This window comes from Falco punctatus (genome assembly GCF_963210335.1).
Source record: "Falco punctatus genome assembly, chromosome: 3".
Taxonomy (NCBI): Eukaryota; Metazoa; Chordata; class Aves; order Falconiformes; family Falconidae; genus Falco; species Falco punctatus.
This window is the reverse complement of record NC_137582.1, coordinates 103,619,694-103,646,116: the sequence shown is the minus strand read 5'-3', so window position 1 is coordinate 103,646,116 and position 26,423 is coordinate 103,619,694. Positions and strand designations below refer to the sequence as shown.

At 41.2% G+C, this 26,423-nt stretch overlaps 1 protein-coding gene across 1 annotated transcript in view; it reads right to left on the bottom strand.

Annotated features, from left to right (window-relative positions):
• Nucleotides 1-36: 36 nt before the first annotated feature.
• Nucleotides 37-26,423, bottom strand: part of TPPP (tubulin polymerization promoting protein) — an 80,833-nt gene continuing 54,446 nt past the window's right edge. Inside the window, exons 3-4 of the mRNA XM_080379473.1 lie at nucleotides 22,120-22,273; nucleotides 37-8,513 (exon numbers count right to left, since the gene is read on the bottom strand). Coding sequence (XP_080235599.1) covers nucleotides 8,319-8,513; nucleotides 22,120-22,273 — 349 coding nt within the window. The 3' untranslated portion in view covers nucleotides 37-8,318. The remainder of the gene's footprint in view (nucleotides 8,514-22,119; nucleotides 22,274-26,423) is intronic.

Here is a 26,423-nt window from a genome sequence, read left to right as displayed (position 1 = left end):
TCAACAAATACCATTTACTTCAAGAAATCCAGCAGCTGATGTAGTAACACTTTTATTGATCACTTTACCAACTAAGGATACAATTTTACAGTCAGTCAACAGCAGTAACATACTTTATAAGAAGCTATGCTTTAAAAAATGGTGTTTACAATATGGATTTCACTACAGCTTTTCAAGCCAAGCTTTTACAGTGCTAATCAAACAACTGCTATACTTGAACATTTTCCCTAAAACATCAACAATAATGTTGTAGACAAAGTAGCTTTTCTATTAATGTGGATTTAGAATTTAACAAGACAACTTTTAAAGGTTTAAAACATCCACAACGTTGTCATTACTTTAACATTCACACTGATAAAGTGATACACTTAATACTTCCTAGCATTAATAACCAGTGTAAAAATATATTGCATATATATATATATATATAAATTTGTTTCCTTTTCCTGAAAAAACCTAGTACAAACTAGTAGTATATGATCCCCCCTTCAAGTTTCTTTTACTTATTTTAAAGATTGAATAGTAGTAGTTTTAAATTAACAGAAAAAAAGATATGGAAATAGAGAATCACTGTTGTGCTCTCCCATAACCTCTTGTCATGGTTACTAAGCATATTAACCCCTTGGTAATGGTGGTTCCATTTTTGCTAACATCAGTTAGAATTTTGGCACTGACTGCAGTGGGGATAAGATATTGCCCAGTGCACTCTGCACTGGGTGATGCCTGACCCCCTTCATCAAGTGATTAAAAATGTTTGCTTAGGATATAATTTATCTATTATAGTTACAATTAAGAAATACTATGCTCAAGTTGTTCATTTGTAATAATGGAAAAAAAAAAAGGTTCAGTGTTAAATTAGTGAGGAAAAAAGTAAACTTGTCAGGTTAAATGATCATGTAATATTCTTACCGTATTGAAAATTTCACAGTGAACACAGTAGGCTAGTACAGCTGAATGTTACTGTTTGCAATGCCTGCAATTATAAATATTGCAGGTAATTAATAGCACACAGCAGCTTCCTGGTTAATGAAAGACAAATGAAACTAAGAACAAGAAATAGTAAGATTCACTGAAAGTTTTTATCATACTGTACAGCGCTCCAAGGAAGACTATGTCAAGACCTATATCCATATCACAACTATTTAATGATTAAATTTTTTAGTGTTCTAGGTAATCAAAGATAAAACAGTTTTGCCTCTACACTTTACAATTAGGTCCTGACAGCATGCACATTCAGATTTGTGCAAATAAAGAATGAAAACATCTAAACCAAATTAGAAATGGATGTTGGAACAGCATGGACAGATGACCAAGCCAGCAAAGGAATAAAGCATAATGTGGATAAATAAATGGTTCACGACTGAAGAAACCCAACCTCAAACATTCAAAAATTACATTTCTGTATAAATATATATTTCTCCTGTAATATTTAAATCTGTGAAACCTAAAGCCTTGCTAAGAATAAACTTCAATATACTTATCCAACACTGACCATTTCTCTGCTTTACAGAATGTACTTTGTATTATAAGCATTATACAAAATATTTTCCCTGCTGCAACAGTTTGCCAAAGCTGACATATTCCAAACCCAGCACAAAGACAGACACAAGCACACTTGCTGCATCCTATAACTTGTTCTTCTCTATGACCCTGATATTTCATACACAAGTGGAAGCATACAGAAACTCACTGGATGTAAAGTGAAGCTTAAAATAATTCACCATTGTGGGGATACAGATGGCCATCTTTTTTCTTGTTTTGTTGATCATCCATAATATAATTCCTGATCAAAATGTAAAGATGGATGAAGTATGAGTGTTTTTAGGGCTACTTTTTAAATTAACTTTAATGTAACTTTATTTTCATTTGTGATCTGCTCTGAAAAAGTGCAAAGTAATAGAAAAATCTCAAATAAAGTTAACTGAAGGGAAGGGCAATTTATCATAAGTGTTATCTTTAAGACCTTTACAAATGCTTACAACAAAACTTACTTTGTACAGTGCCATGTGCTTTACAGTAACTCACAAAAAGAGATGTTGTATAACTATTTGAAAATTTATTCATTGGCTGTTTACCTGCAATAGAATATGGCAGGTGCTTAACATTTTTCCAGATCAGGTTAGTCAGTTGGGCATTTCAGTGTCAATTTCTAAATGTAAGGTATTTAAAGAAAAAAAAAAAAAGCTTTTTTGTATTCTTGGCGCTCATGTATATATATGCTGCAAAGTAGTGCATGTGTATGATTGTGAAAAAGAATTAATTTTTTAGAAAAAAATCATTTCAGACTACCAGTATTGCAAAAGTCTGTCAACAGTCAGAAAACAGGCTGGGGGTTTTGCCCTTTTATTTATTATCAGGCTTGCTCTTGCTAAAGTCTTCCTAAAGTGGATGATCAATTAGTTTGAATGAAACAAGCTAATTCAAATGTTTTCTGACAACAAAGTAAAGAGTTACACTATAAACTTGTTTTGAAATACACCTCCATACGGATTTTGAAGCAATATAGCCAAGGTAATATACTGAAAAACATGAAAAAACCCCAAATATATTACAGTTATTTCTCCCAGCAAAACCAAATTACTTGAACAACCAAGACATGGAAGTTCTAGCTGCAATATTCTTTAGCTTCCCAAAAAACTACTCCTAGCTGGAACATCTTTCAAAGCATTGTTTTTGAGTTTAATGAGTAAGCATGACCACAACTAAAGGTCACTTACTAGTTCTGGGATTCTGAAGACTTAAAAAGAACATCTCGGTCCGCCATTTCCAGCTTATACTGGGTAAGCCAAATGGGCACTTGGGAGCGCACAGCATGACTAACTGAATGTCTAAATGCTATTTTATGGGCAAACATTCCAAATACAGGAGGTACACATATCAAGTTGAGGCACTCCAGACTATGAGAACTTCGCATGAGTTTGAGATCCGTCACTGTGTTTCAGGTATTTAATTTATAAAGGGCAAGATTTAAGTCCATAAGCATTGTATGACAGTCCTGTTTCCTCTTCCCACCTCAACATACCATAACTACGCTTACTAACTGATGATAAACAACTGTGTATACGTACTGAGCGTCCACTTGCATCATAAAGTTGGGGCAAGGGAAAAAGTAAGGCCCATGCAGGGCAAAATTTTAAATGGTCTTTTGAAAGCAGTTGGAGGAAATCTTGCTTTCACTCTGACTCTCCCCTCCTTCCTCACTAGAATTTCTTCTTGTCACACCAAGACAATGTTAGAAACACTGAAGAGTGATTTCCCCCAGAAATAGGAACAGGGTAGACATGTAAAACAATAAAAGCCTCCTTAGATCTCTACCTTTATGCTATGGAGGGAGAATAGCAGTGTCACCAACTGGCCAAGCTGAACAGCATTGGCTGAAGGACAAGGGTATGGCCTTAGTAAGATGTAAGGTTTGGAACAACATCTATATGGTTTAATTACTTAGCTGGATCCAAAGAGTATGTGTACGCTCACACAAACTTGTACAAGTCTTGTATATTACATTACTTATTACCAACTAACAGATGAGCCAAGAACACAATATTTACACTACAAATAACGTACACAAAGGTGTAGCTATTTTGGCACACGTGCAAGGCTAACAGTCAGTTAAGAGGACATGTACTAGTGCAACACATTACATTTCCTCTATCGTGAAGGTAAAAGGTTTCTCGGCCAGTGCAAACAGAGAATTCTCATTCACGGATGACAGGCACATGCCCCACACACGCATGCATCACTGAAAGGCAGAGTTATGTTTTGAATTTCATAAATTAAAATTCCTAACTATAACAAGCCTTAAGGAAAAAAAACCCTATAAATTACAACTTTAAAGCTTTGGTTTTGGAGAAAGATACATAAGGATTTTTCTTTACAGATCCTGGGATATACCCACCACCTGCAAGCCAACCCCTTGGCAGTCACTTGCCTTTTAGTTCTGGCTAATTCCAGCTACCATTTAAAAAAAAAATTAATTGAGCCAATAAAGAGAAGATATGGGTGACTGAAATGCTAATTCATGAACAAAGCTTTCTATAATGTCAAAACGCTGTCAGAGGAATTTTTAATTTAGGTAAGGTCAGTAAAATACATGGAAAATACCATACTTCAATCCAAAATATCTTTGAAGGACAATCTCTATGGTGATGAAAAACACAAGTTGTGACATATCAGTAATTTTGAAACCTCCCTTTCCCTAAAGTGAAAAAGAGGTAAGAAATACTGTTGGTTTAAGAAAAAAACATTAACAGTGGCTAGATCTTGGCCACTGTCCAACGTTCAACATTTCCTTTGAGATTCCAAATATTTGATTACGATTAATTACAACTGTTTACATAGGACTGTTGAAACCATGTCTGTTTTTTAACATCTGCTTCTCAGTAACACTACTGTGGTAACTCTGACAGCCACAAAAAGCAGGACAATAATTTTTGTTTCTGATATTTCCATATTGATAATATTGTTGCAAAACTCTCAACAAGTAATGGAGTGACCAGAAGGAATTAGTAAGCAAGCACTAGTAAGAAAACCCATTTGACTTCTGCATATTTTATTTTAAGACGATGTTACTTTTAGAGAATGATTTGTAAGGACTATTCTTTTGCCTCTCTATTTATCTGTTTCTTGTCCTCAGTTTTGCAAAGGATTTGGTGGCCAGGTTAAGCCTCAGTGGAGATACAGGCAAATTGTGTACTCACCTAGTATTTACGGGTTTAATTTTAAATTAACGGTGTAATTTGAGTTTATTCTTTAAGGCAGTTATTGCTAAAACTACCTGAACTTTCTGATGACATCTCTTTTGGTAGCAGGTTCAGCAGTAACGAAAGCAAATTAGGAACAACGGGATTTTACAGAATATGTCACATAGAAGGGTGCTGCATAGTATAAGATGCTGAAAATCAGACTGGAAGGTTAGATGGAATGAGTTGAGATGCCCCAAAAAAGGAGATGATTTTAAACTTTGTAGGATACCCATGTCTTTACTTCAGACATGATATTTAGTTACAGTCTGGAGTATAGCACACAGGAAGAGCATATGCTCTACACCACTTCAAGTGCTGAAAACTGGTTACCTCCTACAACTCCTGAGCTATCCTCTCCCCTCATCTCTGAGGTACCAGCTGTACTTGCTGTCCTGAGAGTCAAGGGCATGGCAGGTGAACAAGAAAATGTACTTTGCCTCATTCCCAAGCAGGCCTGGAATGTATGGCTAACTTTCAAGCCAGTATTTAGGCCTTTAATTTCCTACAGATATTAGTGGAAAAGAGCTTAAGAAGGTGGCTGAACCCCTAATACAGCTGCATCTGGTACTTTTATTCATAGCCCTTATCTTCCACACCAAATAAAGGGAGAAATCTTTGCAAAGTACTGTCTTTCCAGCCACAACTTTGTTTTGTCACTGTTGCATCAGAATGACTTCTTTTCATGCATCTGTTTTATTGAGTTTTTTAAACTATCCAACTGTAGAAAAAGTGTGCTCCTCAAAATAAAATACCACTGCTTGAGGCATCTTTTCAGGTCCTGATCCAAAGCTTACTCACCACTGAGAGTATTTCAAAGAACTCTGCATCAGGCCCATACAAAGTGCTTTGGTGCATAGCAGGGATTTTATACGGTACAAGTAATGCAAAGTAAGCACTGGCAGAACCTCAGGTAGTTCTATCAGCCTCTTCTGAGCAAACAGAGTAGTTCAATTTCTAGTCCATGTCAGCTCGGGTCTGTCCACATTCTCAATTCCTTCACCTGCCTTCTATCTTCAGAGCATGATGGCCTCTCTCATACTGTGAACTAGCAGCTTAAAAGCGAATCATACCTTACAAACTGCCTAACCAACTACTCCTCTTGTGTAGCAACAGCCTTGTGCTACTAACACTCAGTATGTGGTACCTGAGGAAGTCCGTCGCTTGTGCACCTCAGGGTAAGTACCACTAGATGTGCCTGACTGGGAACTAGCTAGGAACCAACAGCCAGATGAGCAAGCTGAGAGGGTCCTGCAGTAGGCTGGACTTCACCCTTCACTCGGGCTGGGGCCATTAGCAGTGAGTTATGAGTCAAGTTTTAAAGTCAGTGGGAAGAACAGGGACGCTGGTTTTGCCTGTAACTTAGCTGAAGGATTTATCAAGGGTTAGAGGCTCAGCCTTTTTATTCATAAAAAACAGGACTCTCCTGGAGACTTCTTCATGTGCACAGGCACCAGTGATTGGAAGAAGGTTCTCCACGTTTAGACAGTTCACTACCATGCTGGAATGATTCAGTCATTGCTGGGATCACAGTACACTATTTTCTGCCTCAGAGCGTGACAGGTCAGCCGTGCAACAAAGGAGTGGATAATCCTTCATTCCATGGAAATTTTTCTTCAAGAACAATGGGTAACTCTTTGAAAGGCTTCACGAAGCTGGATGCCTCTCATCCTGCACATCCTTACATACATCAAAAATCTTCCCAGGTAACCAGAGTCAACCATGGGAAAAGTCATTTAAATCTTTACACAAACATGTGCCGAGTTTTGGCAAACTTCCCTCCCTCTTCAAAACAAACACCAAAATAAATTGTAAACAAAGAAAATCTCCAAGTCTACAAGGAAGTCCTTGCCTTTGTTTGCTATTGGTGTTTTGGTTTCAGGCTGATGTATGGGCTCAAAGGGTCACTGAAGGCAAAGTTACAAGAAAGGCAATTCTATGTCAGAAAAAAACCAGAATGTGAACAAGTTAAGGGCTGAAAACCTCTGTTTCTGGACACTGGCCAAATACAGACTGTTGACCTGCCTGGCACATAACAACACACACTGCTCACTGCATTTTATGTACTGTGAGTGGGATGCCAATAAGGGCTGGGGGAAAGCAATAAATTTGTTAATCTTTCATCTGGGTCAAACATTTAAATCAGTGCATGAACTCTTTTTGAAGAAAAGCAAAGCAGAACTGCTAGCAGCTGTTTCTGAATACTGAAAATCTTATCTTTCATAATTTTAGAGAAGCACATTAATACATTAGGGTTCAGCTCTTGTGGAAAATTAGACCAGCCTCTTCTCTCCTTTTTAACAAATATAAAAAATGAGTTATTCTTACTCCTTCCTGTTCAGCAGTTTTGACATTCTGGGCCCCAGGCAGGTCACACTTAGCTGCCTGTACCTTAAGCCTGTGAAATTGGTTCTCCTTCTATAGCAGTGGAAAGCCATTCCTGTCAATTACTCCCAAGTCAGGCAGTAAAAGTGAACAGAAAATCAAATCCCTTGTCTTCAAACAAACCTAACATAAAATGTAGCCCAGTTATAATAGTACATTTTTGTAGGCAAATACATGGATATTAATTGCAAATGTCCTTATTCCAATGGGCCATAAACTTTCCTTACGTCCTAGCTTAAAGGGTACATAAGCTAATGTATGTGCATAATAACATTCACTTAATAGCAACCTGTTTAGTCATAATAAATATTTTAAAGCATTATTAGCTTAATGCCCCCTTCATTTCAAATGTGAGCTAATAAAAACTTGAAAACAGACTGCAAAAAGCTTTAATAGACTTTCTTAGTAATGTCTTGTTCCTCACCTCTCAAGTTAGTACAAAAGCTCCAGCCAAATCCACCCAGTCAGAACGATGCTACAGTACACACAGTATCAAGCACAAAGTATAGACAGGAGGAAAGTAAGGACTGGTATTTTCCACCTCTTTTTGTTGACATAAAATACTTTAGAACCTATACTGTCCTAGAAATAGCTTTTGTTTTGTTTTGTTTTTTTGATGAGTGGTGTATGACATTTACAGGCTAGCACCTTGTGTGTTACAACCACTTACTCCCCAGTAGTATATTGTTGAACGTTTTAAGGAAAGTGACAGGTCCCATATAAGACATTTTTTAAAAGGCCCCAAACAGTAGTCTAATCAAACTGCATAAATAATGGGATACTCTTCAGAAAAACTGCTACGGAAGACCCTCTTTTCAAGAGGTTCTCTTTGACATCTTCAGGACAACTGGACATTTAGGAATGTTTGAGATATTTTGCTTGAATTGACAAAGTGTGGTATAACCGCTTTTGACTTTGGGTGGTGTTTTTTTGTCTAAAGTTCAACAAAACAATGCATTTTTTGTACCTATATATTTATTTTTGCCAATATATGCATGAGGAATGTAATGAAGTGGCATTGTGCTGCAAGTAGCTCAGCAGATGTTGAAATCAGTTCCAGTTCCTGAAAACAACTTCTTGACGACAGTCTTAGCATTCACAATAACCAAAACATGTGGGATTCATCTACATCATCCTTACAAATATACTCTCCTTCCCCTTCTCTTTCTCCCTCTGTGTTGTAAACCCTCACCCTTACTTGCTTCCTTGTACTTTATGATCGTATGTGCCTGCATGCTTATAGCCAGATACATATCCTGAAGCATCCACCAGATCTTCTCGGCCAGCTTTGCCTTTTCCTTTCCCACTGGGATCAAACCTCTCTTTGTGAGAACCCGTGAATTTTGATGTATCTGTAAGGCGTGATACAGTTGGAGATGATACGGCTTTCTATTGGAAGAAAAGAGAAGAAACAATAAACCCTCATAAAAAATCAATTATTCTTAATACAGATATTTGAACATGCTACTAACATTTAAATCTTTGTAACGATGGAGACTATGTAAATGTCTACTCACTTCCAGCAAAAGGATACCAAAAAATGTTTGTTTCCTGCTGTTACATACAATAACAATCAGATAAACAAGAACAAAATAGTACAAGTTACGTCAAAAACTTTTGGAAGAAACTTTCAATAGGAGATACTTCTGAGTAATAATCAAGTTCTAAGCACCAGAGATATGAAGAAGTCACAGGGAACAGCCGTGTTCAAAACCCATTATGTCAACATCTGAGCATAAATAAGCCTGGCCCCACCAACACAGAAAAGCAAACCAATACAGCTTCAATTCACTGCTTCAAGAGACAAATTCCTTCTAAACTCTAGGAGTCATGAAAGAAGTAACAAACTAGAAGGACTGAAAGTTATTTTCAGTGTTAGCAAATTAGCAGTCTATAAAATGGCACTGAGCAAAGACTTCCCTTTGCATTGCTTCCACTGAGTCATATCAGGCTACTTAAAAATCAAACTTCTGATGTTATTGAGACAAAGAAAATTTGACTACATAAACAGAAATAAAAAGATATTTCACAGAACAATACAGGAGCATGCTAACCTGTGTGCTTGGACTAGGAGTAGTCTCTTTGATCCTTAAGTTTACACTTAAAATCAGAAAAGAAAGGGCACTAAAGAGAAAACAAAAGATTTTTGCATAGTGGTGGAAATGGAGCCAAGATGAGCAGACTGGTAAAATCTGGGTATCTTTCTTCTGCGCACCATCCTGTTAGGGTGCATTTTAGAGACAAAAGTGACATGGGGTTCACTGCAGTGAAGTAAATGCTCTGGGAAACTTATATTTCATCCAAAAACTCATTCCCCTTCGAGCCATTCTCAGCCCAAATAAATGCTCATTAATGAGACCTAACAGACTTTCAAAGTAACACATAGCTCTTCCATAGGACGACACATGTCAAATATCTTTTAATGCTGAACATTAAAAGACCAGAGACTTGGAAAAGATGCTTGAATCTGTACCAAGAGGAACAGGATACTTGGATTCAGTTAGACTGGGAATGAATGACATAACTTGTACACCATGGAAGCCACACATCCTCCACAGTTACATAAAAGCTGTTTTGAGGGCATTTGTCCACATACGTAACTACTTAATCAGAATCTCATGTTGTAAACTTCTGCTTTTCTCCCTCCAAACATACCCAATGTGTGAGACAAGACTGCACCTCTCTGCAGTGTTACTTTTGCATAAGGCCCTGAGGGAAAGAATGTTCAGAGGTGCGAGTTCTGTCACTATCCAAAAGAAACTGAGCACCAGAACATTCATTTCTCAGAACAGCAATACCTTTAGGGACTTCAAACTTGCAGTCTCGGAGTACTATCTGCATCAGAGGTTATTTATCTATATTGAAAAACAGAAATGAAGACAATGCCTAGGAAGAAGTGCTGCTTCTGAACACCTGCAGTTTTCTTGTCCATGTTGGCCTGCTAGTACCTTATAACCAGGAAACCTGTATTCACAGTAGAGCTAATTAAAAAAATACACCCTATGATCAGTAATTGTGTTAGCGGCCCAGCTAAAGAAAGATGAAAATGCAATAAAAATGTATAAACTGAGACATCAAAAGCAGCAAAGTAAAAACTCCAGATCTGTTGCCCAGCTGAGAATTTGTTCTTTCCAGTTGTACACACAGCAGACAACAGAACCAAAGGATTGTCCAGCCACTGGAAATTACTGTTGTTAGGAAAAGTAAGTTTCTCGAGGAAAACAAAGACACACACTTCTGTAAGATAACAGCATAAGCTGTTAGCTTCACCCTGGGCAAAGGCACTAGGAATTCTGTGGTACTTTAAGTCTTACTTGTGAATCGCTGTTTAGTTTGGTAGTGGAAGGGAAACATGGGGGGCTTATACCTTGAACAAGAATTCTGGCACAAACCAGTAGAAATAAGCTTCTGTATGGCGTAGCGTTTCCTGTTAGGCAGTGTTCAGGAGTAAGAACCCAGCCACTGCTGGGAGACAAGCTGTCAGACTGTTTGGTGGACGACATGAAGCATCTATACTAGTGGGCAGTATACATGTATACTAGTATACCTAGCACATAGTACACCTAACTCATGTAAATACACAGGCTCCCTGTTTCACCTTCGTTTTAAATCCCCTGCAGGTCATAACAGCCGCAGGAGCATACTAATAAAGGCTGACTCTAGGACAGAATACATGTGGGGAAGTTTCTTATGCTTGGTTATTACTAGATCATTCTCCCTCAAACGAATGTATGATGCTTCCTACTAAAGGCATTTTCTTAACTATTAGCACACTTCTTGTGTGTTCTTAACAAACTTACTACGAAGACAATGAAGATCCTACTTGTGACTCTCCTCATGTAAGCCAGCAAGCAAAAAGCCATGGTACAATACTTGCCAAAGTGTCTTTCATCATCCCCAACAGCAGAAGCAGCTGCTATACAAGATGCAAGAAAGCTTATCATATAATCAAAGGACTAAACTTTGCTCTATGTTTACTTAGATAACACTATTGCTAAAAGCCACAGTGATAAAAGCTGTTTGTACTGTAAAAACTCCAAATACAAGACGGGCAGCATTCAGTATAAAGTTAATTAAAACTTAACACATATTCACTTTCCTTATATTTCACCACCACTACTTTATGGAAAATCAGTTTTCTCTAAATGTGTATACATTCTGCATTCTCACAGAGAGAGGTCTCAGAAACTCTAGCTGACTGTCTTTACCAAATCAATTCTAAGAACAGACTTCTGTTCTGAGAATGTGTCATGGTAAGTTTGATTACTATTTGGAAAAAGAAAAACAGGTTCTGCTCCTCTGTTTCAAAGGGTTTGCATGATGAGTATGAAATTTGCCTCAATACCCAAATTACAATAAAAATAAGTAAGAATTATGGTACAGTAACATAACTGTAACAGACTTACTAATACTTGTATGACTGCAATATGAAAGGAATGCCCATGTATTAACATACAAGAAGAAACAGTAAAACAAGAATTAATAGAATGGCCTGTGTGAAGAATGAAGGACATTCCCAGGAAATGACTCCCAGGACATCATTCCCAGTGGCCACCTTGAGGAATGTGGTGTTTATATCAAGACAGCCTGCACTTTTGGTAAGACCACAACACAGACAACTTCTTGGGGCTGGGGTGGGGTGGGTGCATCCTAACATCAAGACGTTAGCAACAAGGTTGCAGTGTGCCACATGATCCTTTCCTTCTCCTGATAAGTCTACTGGGAAAACAGGTACACATTTCAAACCAACAAGGGAAACAGAGGATGGGCAACAGCTTGGCAAATTAATAAAATACAATCTTTTTGTCCTTATTATACAGTTATATTATTATTATCTATTTAATAAAATTATTATAATATATATAATATATATAATAATATATATTATACAGTTAAATAAAACCTAAAAACCCCTAAAGCATCAGCACAACAAACATCACAAATGCAGAGCATGAACAACAGCAATCCCATATCCTGTGTTCTTTCAGCCCGGGATGCATTAGAAGGCTTCCTACATCACAGGAGTCACAGTATGTGAAATGAATATAAAGGCAGCAGCTGCAAGGCAGACACTTTCTCTAAATTGTTTGTAACTGAGTAAGAACTGCAGCCTTTTCCTAAGTTGCATGTGAAGTCAGTGGTGTACCTGTTCCCACACATGACAGAACATTACAACTGAAAGACGACAGTCCCCGTCGGTTTCCTGCTGGCATAATTTCTGTGAAATGGGAGGCTCACTTTCTTTCCAACAATACAGAATTCAAGCAATTTTAATTCCTTGTACAACATGCTCACTCCCTGAATTGATCTATCCATATGAAAGACTAGAGACAATGAGATGCCACCATAAAACTATGCAGAACACCCCATTTCTCCTTTTTCTTCTTTGATGTTTCTTATGATGAATGTGTATCCATTAAAAAGAGAATATTGCTTCCTCTTCAAGCTCACATGAACATTACACAGAAGGGCCACCTGCAATCTAAGCATCCTGCCAACGTGCTTTCTTTCCAAAAAGCCTTTGTAGATACAAACCAGAATACACAGAGACTTCATGTCTGTCTTGGACTCCTCAACCAGAAGCAATCTAGCGGTACAATGTTATCACAGAATCATAGACGGGTTAAGGTTGGAAAAGACCTCTGGAGGTCATCTGCCCCAAACCCCCACCTTCTCACCTACAGCTGGTTGCCCAGAACTGTGTCCAGATGGGTTGTGAGTATCTCCAAGGGTGGACACTCAACAACCTTCCTGGGCAACCTGCGACAGTGCTTGGTCATCCTCACAGTGAAAAAGTGTTTCCTGATGTTCAGAGGGAACCTCCTGTGTTTCAGTCTGTGCCTACTGCCTTGTCCTGTCACTGAGCACCACTGAAAAGAGCCTGGCTCTGTTCTCCTCTTTACATCCTCCCTTCAGGTATTTATATACACAGATGAGATTCCCTCTGAGCCTTCTCCAGGCTAAACAGCCCCAGCTCTCTCAGCCTTTCCTCATAGGAGAGATGCTCCAGTTCCTTAATCATCTTCCTGGTTCTTCACTGGACTCTCTCCAGTAGCTCCATATCAGTCTTCTAGTGCTGGGGAGCCCAGAGCTGAAGGCAGCACTCCAGATGTGACCTCACCAGTGCTGAGAAGAGGGGTAGGAATACTTGACAAGTGTTTTGTATACTTAGCAAAGTATACTTTGCCTAGTGCAGCCCAGGACACCAGTAGGCTTCCATTTGGCAAAGGGACATAGTTCTAGTTCAATTCCATGTCCACCGGGACGCCCGGGTCCTTCCCTGCCCAGCCGCCTTCCAGCCAGCGGCCCCCAGCACATCCCGGCTGGTGCCTGCGGCCGCTCCTCACCAGGTGCGGGACTTTGTGCCTCTCCTTGCCGAGCCTCCCCAGGCTCCTGCAGCCCGTCCCTCCAGCCTGCCCGGGTCCTGCGGGATGGCAGCACAGCTCTGGCCCGTTGGCCACCCGCCCAGAGCTTGTGCCGTCATCCGCCTCGCTGGGGGTGTGCTCTGCCCACCCTCCAGATCACAGATGAGGCCGTTGGACAGGAGGGGACCCAGCGCGGAGCCCCGGGGTACGGCACTAGCCACCGGCCTCCAGCTGGGCTCTGTGCCGCTGGCGAGCACTGCCAGGGCCTGGCCATCCAGCCTGTGTCCAACCCACCTCGCTGTCTGCTCGCCTGGGCCCTGCACTCGCAGCCTCGACCGTGCCAAAGGCCCTGCTGAAGGCCACTGGACGCTGCCCACTGCTGTCCCCACACCTACCAGGCCGGGCATTTAATCATGTAAAGTTAACCAGGTGGGTCAAGCATGACTTCCCCTTGTCGAAGCCATGCTGGCTACTCCTACGACTTTCTTGTCCTTCATGTGCCTGGAAATGATTTCTAGCTTTTCAATCACCTTCAGTGTCCTAAGGTGGCAAGTTTATTCATAAAAGGTTCCTGTATGAGCTGATGACTTATTTTTAGTGAACTGCCTTTATGAACCAAATATGCACCCAACTTGTTTTTATCAAAATGCTTTTTCTGTTTATGAACAACAAAACCAATCATGGAGACCAAACTGGAATTGAGCAAAGGGCAAAACCAATTAAAAGTGTAGCTGGGAACTCATTCCATGCAGGCCAGCTGTTCATTACCAATTGCACATGGGCATTGGAAGGCAAATAAAAAACAGGGTGTGAGGGGAGCTGACCGTCTCTCATCACTGAGGAGAAGTGTCGGAAGAAACACAGTGAACAGCACAAAGGGCTATATGAAGACGATTTCCATCTTAGCAAGTCAACACTCTCTCTTCTTTTTCACAATGAAACACAAAAAAATTATTCTCTTTTTTCATACAGCAGGTCTGCTTGAACTGTTCGCTATCTGGAGTAAGTTATATATCTCTAGTTACATTTTTCTAAAGGCAATAAATTACTTGGGGCCAACCTCCTCCTTTCCCTTTTGTGAGCCCACAGAAGCCTCCACCATTTTCCTTCTCTTATTTGCACACACAGTTAACCACAAAGTTTGCATATCACAGAAGATGCACATGAACTTGATTTTTTTTTTTAAACTTTCTCTTTAAGAGGAAAGTTTTACTTAGCACAACAGAACCAAATATAATGTCTGTGCAAGCTCATTTTGGAACAGCAAATGAATCAACCAAAGATACTCTCAAAAAATATTAAGACTTCTGTCCTTCAAGACCAACCAGTGTTCGCTTCACTCAGTTATTTCCATTAACACAAGACAGCTGCTATAATTTCCATGTCTTTGCCTCTGTCAAAAGAAGAGATCACTGAAAAAAGATTCATTCTTTTGTTTGTTTTGTTCAATCATCAAGCTTGTACTTTTACTGGTATTTTGCTGGACCATTGTGCTGCTTCTAATCTTAAAAACATCTTTCAAAAATGGTCATTGTTCCTTCACTGCCAGTTTCCAACCAAAGAGGGTGTCACATGACCTCCAAGTTCAAGGAAACATCTCAGATGAGTCAGGAAAGGTATGCATGCCTCCTGTCTCTTTCAGCTACATCTCCTCTCACATCAAAACCTCACTGGGAAGATCAGAACAGGCCACAGTCTCAAGAGTCAGCTATGGGAAATAAAAAGAAAATTTATCTAAAAAAAGAAATTTTATTCAGACTCGTAAGAGAATAAGAGGAGGGGAGGTAAGTCTTAGTCCTGTCCTCAACAGAGGGGTGATATTAGAAATAGCGCGAGTTCAGAAGTACACAAGAGAAGGGGGTGGGAGGGAGAAGATTATGAACACGATTTGGAAGATGGGAAATTCCAACTAGACACAGAAAAGAATTCTTCATCACTGTGATTGGTCAAGCACAGAAACTGCTTACCTGGAGAGACTGAGGACTGGAGATTATAAGAACTTGAAATCATGAAGCCACAGAACAATTTAGGTTGGAAGGAACTTTTGATAAGAGTCCTTATCTAGCCTAAGCCCTTCACACAGCAAGGCCCAAATGAGCTTACACAGAAACTTCTTCAGTTAACGCCTGCAAAGACAGAGGTTCCACAGCTTCTGTGGGCAACATCTTCTAGTGTTTGACCACATTTGGGTAAAAACCAAAATAATAATAATAATAAAAATATCAAACAACCCATCCAAATTACCAATTAGCCATGTTCCAACTTCTGTCTGTCTGCAACAGCCCTCATACCAGAGAGGAAGGGAAAGCTGCAGAGTCTTTTTAAACCCTGAAACCCTTTCTCAGAGTGCCACATGCTTCCCTCCTCCTTTCTTATGAAAGATACCTCTGCACACCTGGGCGATTTTGCCTTAGACTTCAAGAAAAAAGACAAACCAAAAAGCAGTTTACAGAGCAAGTCAACCATTCCATTTCATCAGTCTGGAAAATCAGAATAAGTTTCAGAAATTTACTATAGATCCTTAAAAAGCTGAAAGGAACTACACAAAAAAGGAAAGGAGAACACAGAAATCAAGAACACACATTCCATGAGACAGCTGAAGAGGAACATAGCTATTTGCTGAAGAAAAATACATCCACTGAAAAACATGCTCTTGCACTCATTTGGCTGGTTTGCTACAGAGAAACTGCAGCAATGCAGTTAAATCAGCATGAATGTTAAGAGAATCAACAGGACCTCTATCTCAGCTTTGGTGTCAAAGGCTTAGAAGCATCCTATGACACCTGTGCCACAACCACGAAAATAGAATAACAGCGTAAGACTAAAAGATCCCCCAGACTTTCAGGACTCTTCCTTCCAGGACAAGGCTAAGGCAAAGAAGAAGGAAGACAATTCAGTGCTGCTAACGTCATGTTCACCATTTTCAGTTAGCACTCATTACCATCCTTTTTATGAAGCACGCAGTTGAAAATGCCGAGCTAACGCCAAGAAAGCTGGGGCATCCACCTGGCACAATGCAACAGGCTGGACAACCAGATCAGCGCAGCACCAGGCAGCTGCAGGGCTTCCACTTCTGCAGCCAGCACAGCCCGTGTGAGCTCTCGTCAGCCGTGCGCCGCGGGGCTTCGCACAGAGCCTGGCACCATCCCTGAAAGGATCTCCCAAACCAGTTACTGGGGCTAAATGCAGCAAGAAAAGCTACTGGGCTGTAGGAGTACCACACCTTCAAAACAGACATGAAGTGCAATGGTTTCTGCCATGAACTTGTCTCCACTGAAACACCTTGCCTGAAGAGATTTTCCACTGCTTGCCATCACTGACAAAGGTTCAGATTTGATTTAAAGCTGTTCCACAGCTTAAGCAGAAACTTACTGGCTTGACGCAAAACACTGCAGTAAGGTTTTCTGGGGTGTTCTGCCCGATCTACGACTGTCCAGATAGTACAGAAACATTCCCTTCCTGCCCTAGGTACTGTGTCTTTTTAGTAGGTGGTGGATCACATGAAGTATGGGAGGCCAACATCACCTAGCAAAATGGCAGACTGCGAGCACTGCTGCCCCCACACACCTTTTTTTAACAATCCTTTTTCTCAACTGACGTGCTGAATGAAATCAACGATATTAACACTCTGATGGGAGAGCTGCAAAACTTGGAGCTGGCTACTGTGGAAGCAATGCTGCTCCTCAGAACAGCCAGGAACTTGGGAGCAGCACTTCCGTGCAGGAAGGCAGCAGCGTGCTGGCAGCGCTTGCACTGCCAAAAAACGCTGGTGATGGGCAGGGGGCAAGGCGCTAACATTGCTCCTCACCAGGACGGTACGCGCTTTAGCCACAGTCTTCCCGGCTACACTGTCAACTGTGATCACCCTTGCTCAGCTCCTCACTGAAACTGGCTGGCTTTCTGTATTTGCTCCTTCAACCATAAAACTTTAGTACCCAATAGCATTTCTTCCTAGAAAAGGTTGCCATAGAGATCTGGTTATGTAATTAAAATGTTCTGGGAGCCTTCAGAATCAGCACCACCGTCAGCAATCTGAGCAAGTCTTTTAAAATTATTGATTTGCTGGTAACATCCAGAACCTTTGTAAAGAATGAGACCCTCAAACTCACGAGGAAAAAAGAAATTCTCAAAGCCTAAGTTTTTCCTTTTCTGGGGATTATACCAGGACTCCATACCAAAAGGGTTTAAAAATAAATTAAAAAAAAAAAAATAAAAATCATGGGAACACATGCATATGCATTAAAAAAAAACCTGCAAAAAGCCAGGAACAGGTGTCAATCTCCAAAGAAAAATCCGGATTTCATTCATGTTTCTCCAGTTTAGTGTGCACACAGACACACAAAAGAAAGCGATAAGCCACTCCAATAAAGCCAGAAAGTAGAAAGTAACACCCGTTTTAATCAATCAGGGCAATGACTTTCAAAGGACTGGTTTCCAGTAACACCACTCAGGTGTTTCAACATTGCAAGTCCTGGCTCTACATGTAGCGCCTAAAACTCCTCACCGATGAGCATCTGGCTACAGCCCTCTTAACCTTCTAGATAATGGGAAAAATTGCAAGAGCTGGTGTCTCCCAAGCCAACCCATTGTTTGCTTTGTTGGGTTTTTTTCAAAACAAACCAACCAACCAACCAACCCCCCACAGCTGAAGGAAAATAAAAAACTGCATCAAATGCAGCATGCTCCCCTTTACCAGCATCACATCCCAATTCTTTTAGTAGCTTTATAGACATAGGTAGATTAAATATAGCTTAATTACAACATTTACGGTATATTAATCTTTTCTACGAGATGGATGATTTCCAGCTAATGTCTTTATTTTCACAGTCAAACAACATACATACACGCATCTGCTTTAGATGTGCTGTTAGTGCCTACGGGGGGGGTGTGCGTAACTTGGAAATGGCTGACCTCTTGGGTACCAGATTTAAAGTCAGAGTCCACATCATGGCTAATCTATTGCATGCTGATTATTAAGGATTTGACCTGATCTGTAGAGGGTCCAGGTGACTGAAAAGAACAGGTAACTGCAATTTTACGTAGTAAGAAAGAGATCCTAAATGTTAACAATTCTGTCTAACAACAAGCTACGCTGATTACTCAAATCTTTCTACAATAATAAAGCTCATAATTAGAACTACAAACCTGTGGCGAGTTCCCATGCTACCAAGGATCCTTAAAAGAACCTGCCCGCCCCCATAGCATCAGGTGGTGCTGGGTCACGCTATTGCCCATTTTTCCCCTTGTGTGTGGGCACTAAGCCCAGGCTCAGCTGACTCTGATGGGTCTCGTTGACCCCCACAAGTGCCCAGAGTACTCAGACTGGAGACCTGCAGGTGGAACACGTTTGTGACTGCTCCTTACTGCCAGAAGTCAGGAGCTTCCAGCCTTCTCCATCCTGACAGTCTCTCTCCACTTGGTCTCCAGCTGCTGCTCCTTCCTCCCTTTGTGTAGCTTGGGTTTTCCACAAATACCACATCAGTCTCCTCCTCACCCTTCCCCTCAGCCTGGGACCTCGGGGCCTTGGCCATAGCACATCTCCCACAGGAGAGGCCACCCCTGCCCCGACCCCAGGGACAGGCAGGAGCCCTCTGCAGCACAGGGCCTGGACAGAGGGCTCCAGCCCTGGGGCCCAGGACTCCATGTGCTAACGGCACTCCTGTGGAGTACCACTGCATCCCAGCGGGTGCCCGTGTGCTGGGGACCACGTCCTGCAGCATGCAGAGACCACCGCTGTCCAGCCTTCAGGCAGACCCACATAGTGCCAAGTGGAACTCCTGAGCCTCTCTGCGCTCCCGCTGCAACCACTGCCACATCTCAGCTGCTGCGCTCTCGGGGCTGCACTCTGGCTTCCTTGCTTTCCCCTGATGGGTCCCTTCTGGTGAGAATACAGTCCCGCCTGCATTGCCAGCACCCTGAGCACCCACACCTAGCTTTGAAAGTGCTGTCGCTGCTGCACTGCCCTGCCACCCACACCACCCGGAGCAAATTCAACTGTGCTGGGCCCTGAGCAACCTCACCCAGCTTTGCAGCTGGCTCTCCCCCCGAGCAGCAGGTTGAACGAGACCATCCCAGGTCCCTTCCATCGAAATTACATTTCTATGTCAGGGACACAGTGGATATACACTGAGCTTCAACTGGTTTCACTTTGAGAGCCAGCAATGACCAAAGCAAGTATCTGCTCCACAGAAGGTGTGGAAATGCATTTGACAGCTACAGCACACTGCTTTTGCTGCAGGAAAAGAATGAACCTCAGCCTGGCTCTTGCAGGCTTTGTCTAGGAGTGAGGGCAACTAAAAGGTTCTAGACTTTGTTTACATGTCTGACTGTAAACTGTCAAAGCTGCACGGCCTGCACTGCATATTTTGTTGTCAGATATACTAACACATTAGCTAATAAAGCTATGGCTTAATTAGCCCCCATCACTTGCCTGTTCTTTTTCTTTCTGTGTGACCAAGCGAAGCATACACCTTCTGTTGCAGATAAGAAAGCAGCCCAGAATTTCTCCATTTCAGTGTCTGGCTGCTGACCCTTCTCAACCACATCAACCACAAGCAGGGATTTTTGTAAATCTACAACATTTTGAAGGTCAAGAAAAAATAAACAGAAAAAGAAAATCCCTCTTTTATCATAATATACACTAAAATTCTCATTGTCTCATGTGAAAGTAAGGTTTCTGACCATCCTGTGGAAGCAGTGACTCCCCCAAGCTGCCATTTAATACAGACATATTGCCCTGCCTCCCCAACAAAGAGCACAAAATGTCAGAAGTTAAGACATAAAAATCTCCAAATGCTGCTAAAGTATACTTATCCCCAAGTATTAATCACGCTTTCAACTCCCTCCCTAATACATTTAAATTAATGTGTCAGTAGTCACACTACAGTTTTCTGGCTGAAACCTGAACCAAATCTATGTGACCTACAGCACAGCTATACAGAGTGGGGCACACACCACCTGGCATGACTGACTGATCCTAGGACAGTTTAAGAAAAGCTTCATATAGAAAGCAGTCCTACTTAAAATTTCCAGGACACAGGCTTCCCAAAGTAAACAAAGCATTAGAATGCTTGCATACAGATTTCATATCTGCATTTCCAGGTTGCTGGAGGGAGACTGGCTGCATATTTATTTATTTTAATGCCTTTAATATCCAAGTGATTGGGTCAGTTTTACCACCTGGAAACTAAATTAGCACGATAAATCAAACATCAAATTTGGGTGTTTTTTTTTCTCCCAGCCTGCAATCTCCCTTCCTTTAAGCTCCGCCTCCTGCTCCTTACTTTGCCAGCAATCAAGGAGTGAATATTTTGATCCCCCCCCCCCCCCCCTCCCCACTCTCCCATTATTTCTTCATTACATCTCCCAACATTCCCCAGGATTGCAAATACAATAGGAGTACTGGCAAGCCACACACTGCTGGCTCATATCCCCCCCCTCCATTCCTCTCTCCCTGCTGATGGCACTTTCATTACCTCTACAGCACCTGTATGATACTACTCTGCACCTACAAAGCGTTCTCGCCCTCCTGTCATCCACGCAGAAAAAGGCTGTTCGCTTGTTAGCATTTCAATATGTGACTGCTGAAACACCGAAAACTGAATCAGGAGTGAAGCCTAGAAGAATGTGCCCAACTCAAAGGATTTTCCTTGAGTAGATGAACAAGCTACTTAAACTCACTAAAATCAGTGAAGGACAAAAGGAAGGTTCGTTATTTTAAGCCTGTATAAAAACAATCACCTGTTTCAAGAAGCAAGAGTACAGGAGTAATAAAACCAAATCCTGTAAAAATCTGACAAACTGTAGAACTCGAAAGAGATGTCTCCACTTGACATTTCCACTGTTCATTTGTGCAGAATCAATTTCTGGAAAGATTATTTATAATTAGATTTTCATTCACAGCCCTACAGCCAAAACTCAGGAAGATCACAAATTTTAAGCAGATAACAGGACTATTCAAGTCGATGGTAAACACTCCAGTATCTCCTAAACTACAGGGTAAAAGCTTGCCTAACCTGAGCATTTACAAGGACAACCCAACTTACGTACTCTAGGCTTTATAACTTCATTTTCATATACAAATCTTAATGCCAATATTTTAAAAAGAAAAATAAAGAACTGACAGACTTTGAACAAACAAAAAGCAAAGACCAGACCACATGATAATTATTCCCAGATTTCCAGTGTTTTGGGATTCACATGCTGTATTAAATGTATTTTCAAGGTGTCTTTGCTTCAGTCTTTTTGGTATTTCACACAATATCTTAGAACTGTTTAATGAGGTTCTAAATTTAACTCCCTTCTACTCTTTTTGATTTGGATACAGCACTCTTCATGAATGTTTCTACATTCTAACCACACACAAGAGAGCTCCTTGAAATCTCCTGACCGTGCCGCTGGGTGGTCCTGCCATTCCTAGCAGAGGCTATGGCTGTGCCCGCAGGAACACCACCCCCCGCACTCTGCTTTCACACACGGCTCCCACCCAGCGCAGCACAGCCGCGGCCCCCAGGCCCACAGGGGCAGGCTGCCCGGGCCTGTGGGCTGCGAAAGGAAGCAGGTGAATGTAACAACACTGCAGCAGAGCAACGGACAGCTAGAACAATCCATCCATGAGATCAGTAACATACCGTTACTCCAGATATAATTGGGGTTTTCCCTTCAATTAGTTTATATATTTCTTGAACTGCTTCCTCATCACTTTTGTCTTTAAATCGCTTCTTGGAGAGTTCTTGAAGAGCCTCCTTAAACTGCTCAAAAGTGATAGTTCTGGAAGACTTTCCCCTGTTGAAACACACAGAAATTAAAAAGAAATTACAAAAGAGCACAACAAGCATTCCCAGAATAGTGGAACAGTTGCAGTTCAAAACAGAAAAATGCAACAGAACAGGAAGACCCATGCAGCCCATACATGGTGTCAAATAAAACATATCCCAGGAACAGCACTTCCTTTTTTTACGTACACCAGCAGGATAGCACTTTAGAAACTTCCCTCGATGAACATTCAGAAATGTGGAAGAAATAAAGGGACCTGGCCTACTGTCCAAATGCCTCCAGCTCATCAAACCAAATATAGTCTCATTTAGGTGATGACTAATATAAAGTCTGCATGCATAAAAGACAAGAACTGAAGCATCTGAGGTGAGTTTTGTTATTTAGTATTTTTTTTATTTCTAGCCTAGCTAGACATATCATTTACAGGTCACTTATTCATGTATTCACAAGTAAATTAAGAATAATGCTGCTGTGTAAAGCAAACTATTGAAAAGCATTTACAAACTTGAAATTCCTTCTCTATTCAAGACTGACAAATTTAAAGTGATGCATTTAAATTTAATGCCTGTTTTCCTTCTTGGACCCATCACCTTCATAAAACATTCACAGGTTCATGAAAAACACACTATAGCAGTCCGACAACTCACACACACACACGCCCCGCCCCCCCAGAAATTCAGAGCTGAAGACTTGTTGTTTTCACTAACAGGAAGCCCATATTTCCACACCAGTAAATTACTTACTCAGGTTTACTTTCAGTAGAGAAGATTCTGCTAGTGTACAGTACAAAATCTGACAGAGTGGGAAATTCACACTTTACAAACGTCTATTTATACAGTCACTCCTGCAGAACTTTTACACTCATCAGGCCAAAGGGTTCAACTGATAAAACTCCTACAAAGAAACTCAGTATTCATGAGAGATGCATTTAACCAAAAGGAGATTACTGCAAGTCTGTTTTCTAGGATTTCAAACTATTCAGTTTAGGCAGGAGATAACATAGTAGAGTACACACTGTTGCTGTCTTTTCCTTAACACAAAACCATTTGCAGTGTTCCACATTTTAAAACGCAGGTATGAGGCCACAGCATTAGTGAGATTACTCATGATCTAAAAATTTAATAAATTTCTTTTCTATGAATTTTACTGCCCACAAAATGCACCTTTTCTTGTATTATTAAATTACAGATTCCCTGATCTTTAGATCAATAATTTAACCACCAAAATTTAGCCATATGTTTTAAGCTAAAATTTAACATCAAATAGAAAAGTTTCAAAAAAATGTTGATACTTATATTGATGCAATCTTAAATAGTACCATCTTTAATAGCAGAAGATGTTTTTCTGTTGCTTACAACATCATGAAATCCTCAAAGTCAAAGAAACATTTGAGAGTCCATATTGCTGGGAAACATGCTACTATGTGAGTTTTGCTTGCTGCTTAAGCATTTCTTTTTATGCCAATTTAGAGAGCATTTCAAGCAAACCAGAAAAAAACCCCAACAAAACACCACACAACCCAGACCAGTCCTTTAAACAGTGATGGCTGTTTATACAGGAATAAACAATAGATGCAAGGATAGAGAAAGTGCACTGGCAACAGAAACCTCAGGGTAGAAAAACTATGCATAGAAATCTGATTTTAATTCAAGTGTCACACAGAGCCACTGCCAAGGGCTATTCATCTATTTATCTGCCATCAATTTATCTCACTCGGAGGGTGCCTCCACTAACGAAAGGAGGGAGTGTGATTTCTCAGGTTTAGACACCAACAGTTAGGAAGTGACTTCTACTTCAATTAAATAAACACAAAGTGAAATTTTATCCAAGGCTTTTAAAACAAGAAGAAATTGGTTATTCACAGAAAAATTCAACCCTAACACAACCCTTTACATATCACTCAATACTACTATCCTTTATTTCAAACACAGCCCAACATGTAGCAAATTCCTACATCCCTCACACTCACTATTTTAGCCAGAAATAAAGTTTATTTGTTTTTTGATCAAACTTTGCTGTTTGTGACTACTTGTCTGCTTTAGGTGAAGCATATGCTGGAGTTTCTCATGGCATTAGCTAGTCAAAGAATATCATGACAGTGGAAATGAAGCACAGAATCCAGTATTTCATTACTTAGACAGACATGGAATAACCGCAATTAAGTACTTGGAATTTGTCCAGGACTCTCATTAATAGGATTAATATCCCTCTTCTGATGAAACACGCCCAAAAACCTTCAAGAGGTCAGGACTTCATTTTGTTTTGCCTCTCATTTTGAGAAAGATGACATCGGCAGTCATTGCAGAGCTTAAGTGTGACACCACACGAAGGCCCTTGTTCACTACAGACTCACTGACAAGTCTAACACACAGACCTTTCAGATTCAGTTTTCTGTAGCACATTGATTACCTGCAAGTCTCCAATCGGGACTGCTACAGTTTGTCTTGGATCATCGGTCAGGGTCATCACAATGGGAAAGGGAATGACCACTTTCAGAAAAAACTGTTGAAATTCATGCTGATTCCTTTTATTTTTATTAATACATGTAGAATTTATGGTTCCATACATCAAATGCAAAAGAACAACTTTTTTTTTTTAAAAAATTCTGTATTAAAAGTAAAAATACATAAATAAGGGTGCCAAAAGGAGCAGAGAACATCTGTTCCTGGTCTAACACAAAGCCACTCCTACCTCTCACAGTTGGTTTTTTCCCTGTCAGAGTAACACAGGGAAAGGAAATGGGTTCTTCTTTCCCTCCAACCTAAAAAGTAACCACAAATTGGATACACATATGATCAATGTAGTATTGCTGCTGGACTCAAAAGAAAAAGAAACATGCATCGTGGCAGATATCCTTTACCAGCAAAAAAACATTAATTGGAGTGACACTAAAAACAGGATTGTGAATGCAGGAATTTTTGGAACTGTATCCCAGGTTTCCTAAATAAAGCAGCTTTAATTCTGAAATTCATTATCTTTTCCTACACTCCAAAAACATCCTCTTTCCCTGTCCCATCTACCACAGTATTATCAAACCCATCTGAAAAACATTCTACTTAACTCAAAAATTCTGCAGTTGCAAGGCATGCCAAGCCTTGTAGAAACCCCAAAATCATAACCCTTAATTATCTCTTAACATGTTTTGGCACCTCTGGTATGCCACGTATGGGACATGTATGCCACATACCACAGCCTCAGAGTTACCAAGTAGCAGTGCTGCAGGCCCTGCTGCCTCTGGAGAGAGGTCTCAGAGCTCTGAGCAGCCCTGCGACCATTGCTGCTCAGCGGGACCACACGCACCAGCCCTCTCTCCCACCCCTACAGTTGTGGGTTGAATGCAAGGGGACAACGGACCAAGCAGAGAGAAATGACAGAGGCAGTCTCCCAACAACCCTTCATAGGTCTGGATTTACACACTCCACAGGATCAGTCTCCTCCAGCTCCACCAAATGCCCTGTGGAGAAGGACATGGGGGTGCTGGTGGATGAAATGCTGGATGTGAGCCGGCACTGTGTGCTCACAGCCCAGAAAGCCACCCGTGTCCTGGTGGCATCACCAGCAGTGTGGCTGGCAGGTGGAGGGAGGGGACTGTGCCCCTCTGCCCGGGTGAGACCCCCTGCAGTGCGGGGGGGCCCAGCACAGGACAGACATGGACCTGTCGTAGCGGGTCCAGAGGAGGCACAGAAATGCTCCGAGGGCTGCAGCAGCTCTGCCGTGAGGGAAGGCTGGGAGAGCTGGGGTGGCTCAGCCTGGGGAAGAGAAGGCTCCGGGGACACTCACTGCAGCCTTCCAGCATGTAACGGGGGCTCACAGGAGAGACGGGACAGACTTTAGCAGGGGCTGTAGCGATAGGACAAGGGGGAATGGCTTTAAACTAGAAGACGGCAGATTCGGACTGGATGTGAGGAGGAAATCCTTGATGATGAGTGTGGTGGGGCACTGGCACAGGTTGCCCAGAGAGGCTGTGGGTGCTCCATCCCTGGGAACGTCCAAGGCCAGCCTGGCCGGGGCTCTGAGCATCCCGATCCAGCTGAAGGTGTTCCTGCCCATGGCAGGGGGGCTGGGCTAGATGGCCTTGGAAGGTCCCTTCCTACACAAACCATTCTGTGACTCCATGAAAAATGATAAACCTATGAACACTGCATGATACAGAAGGTAA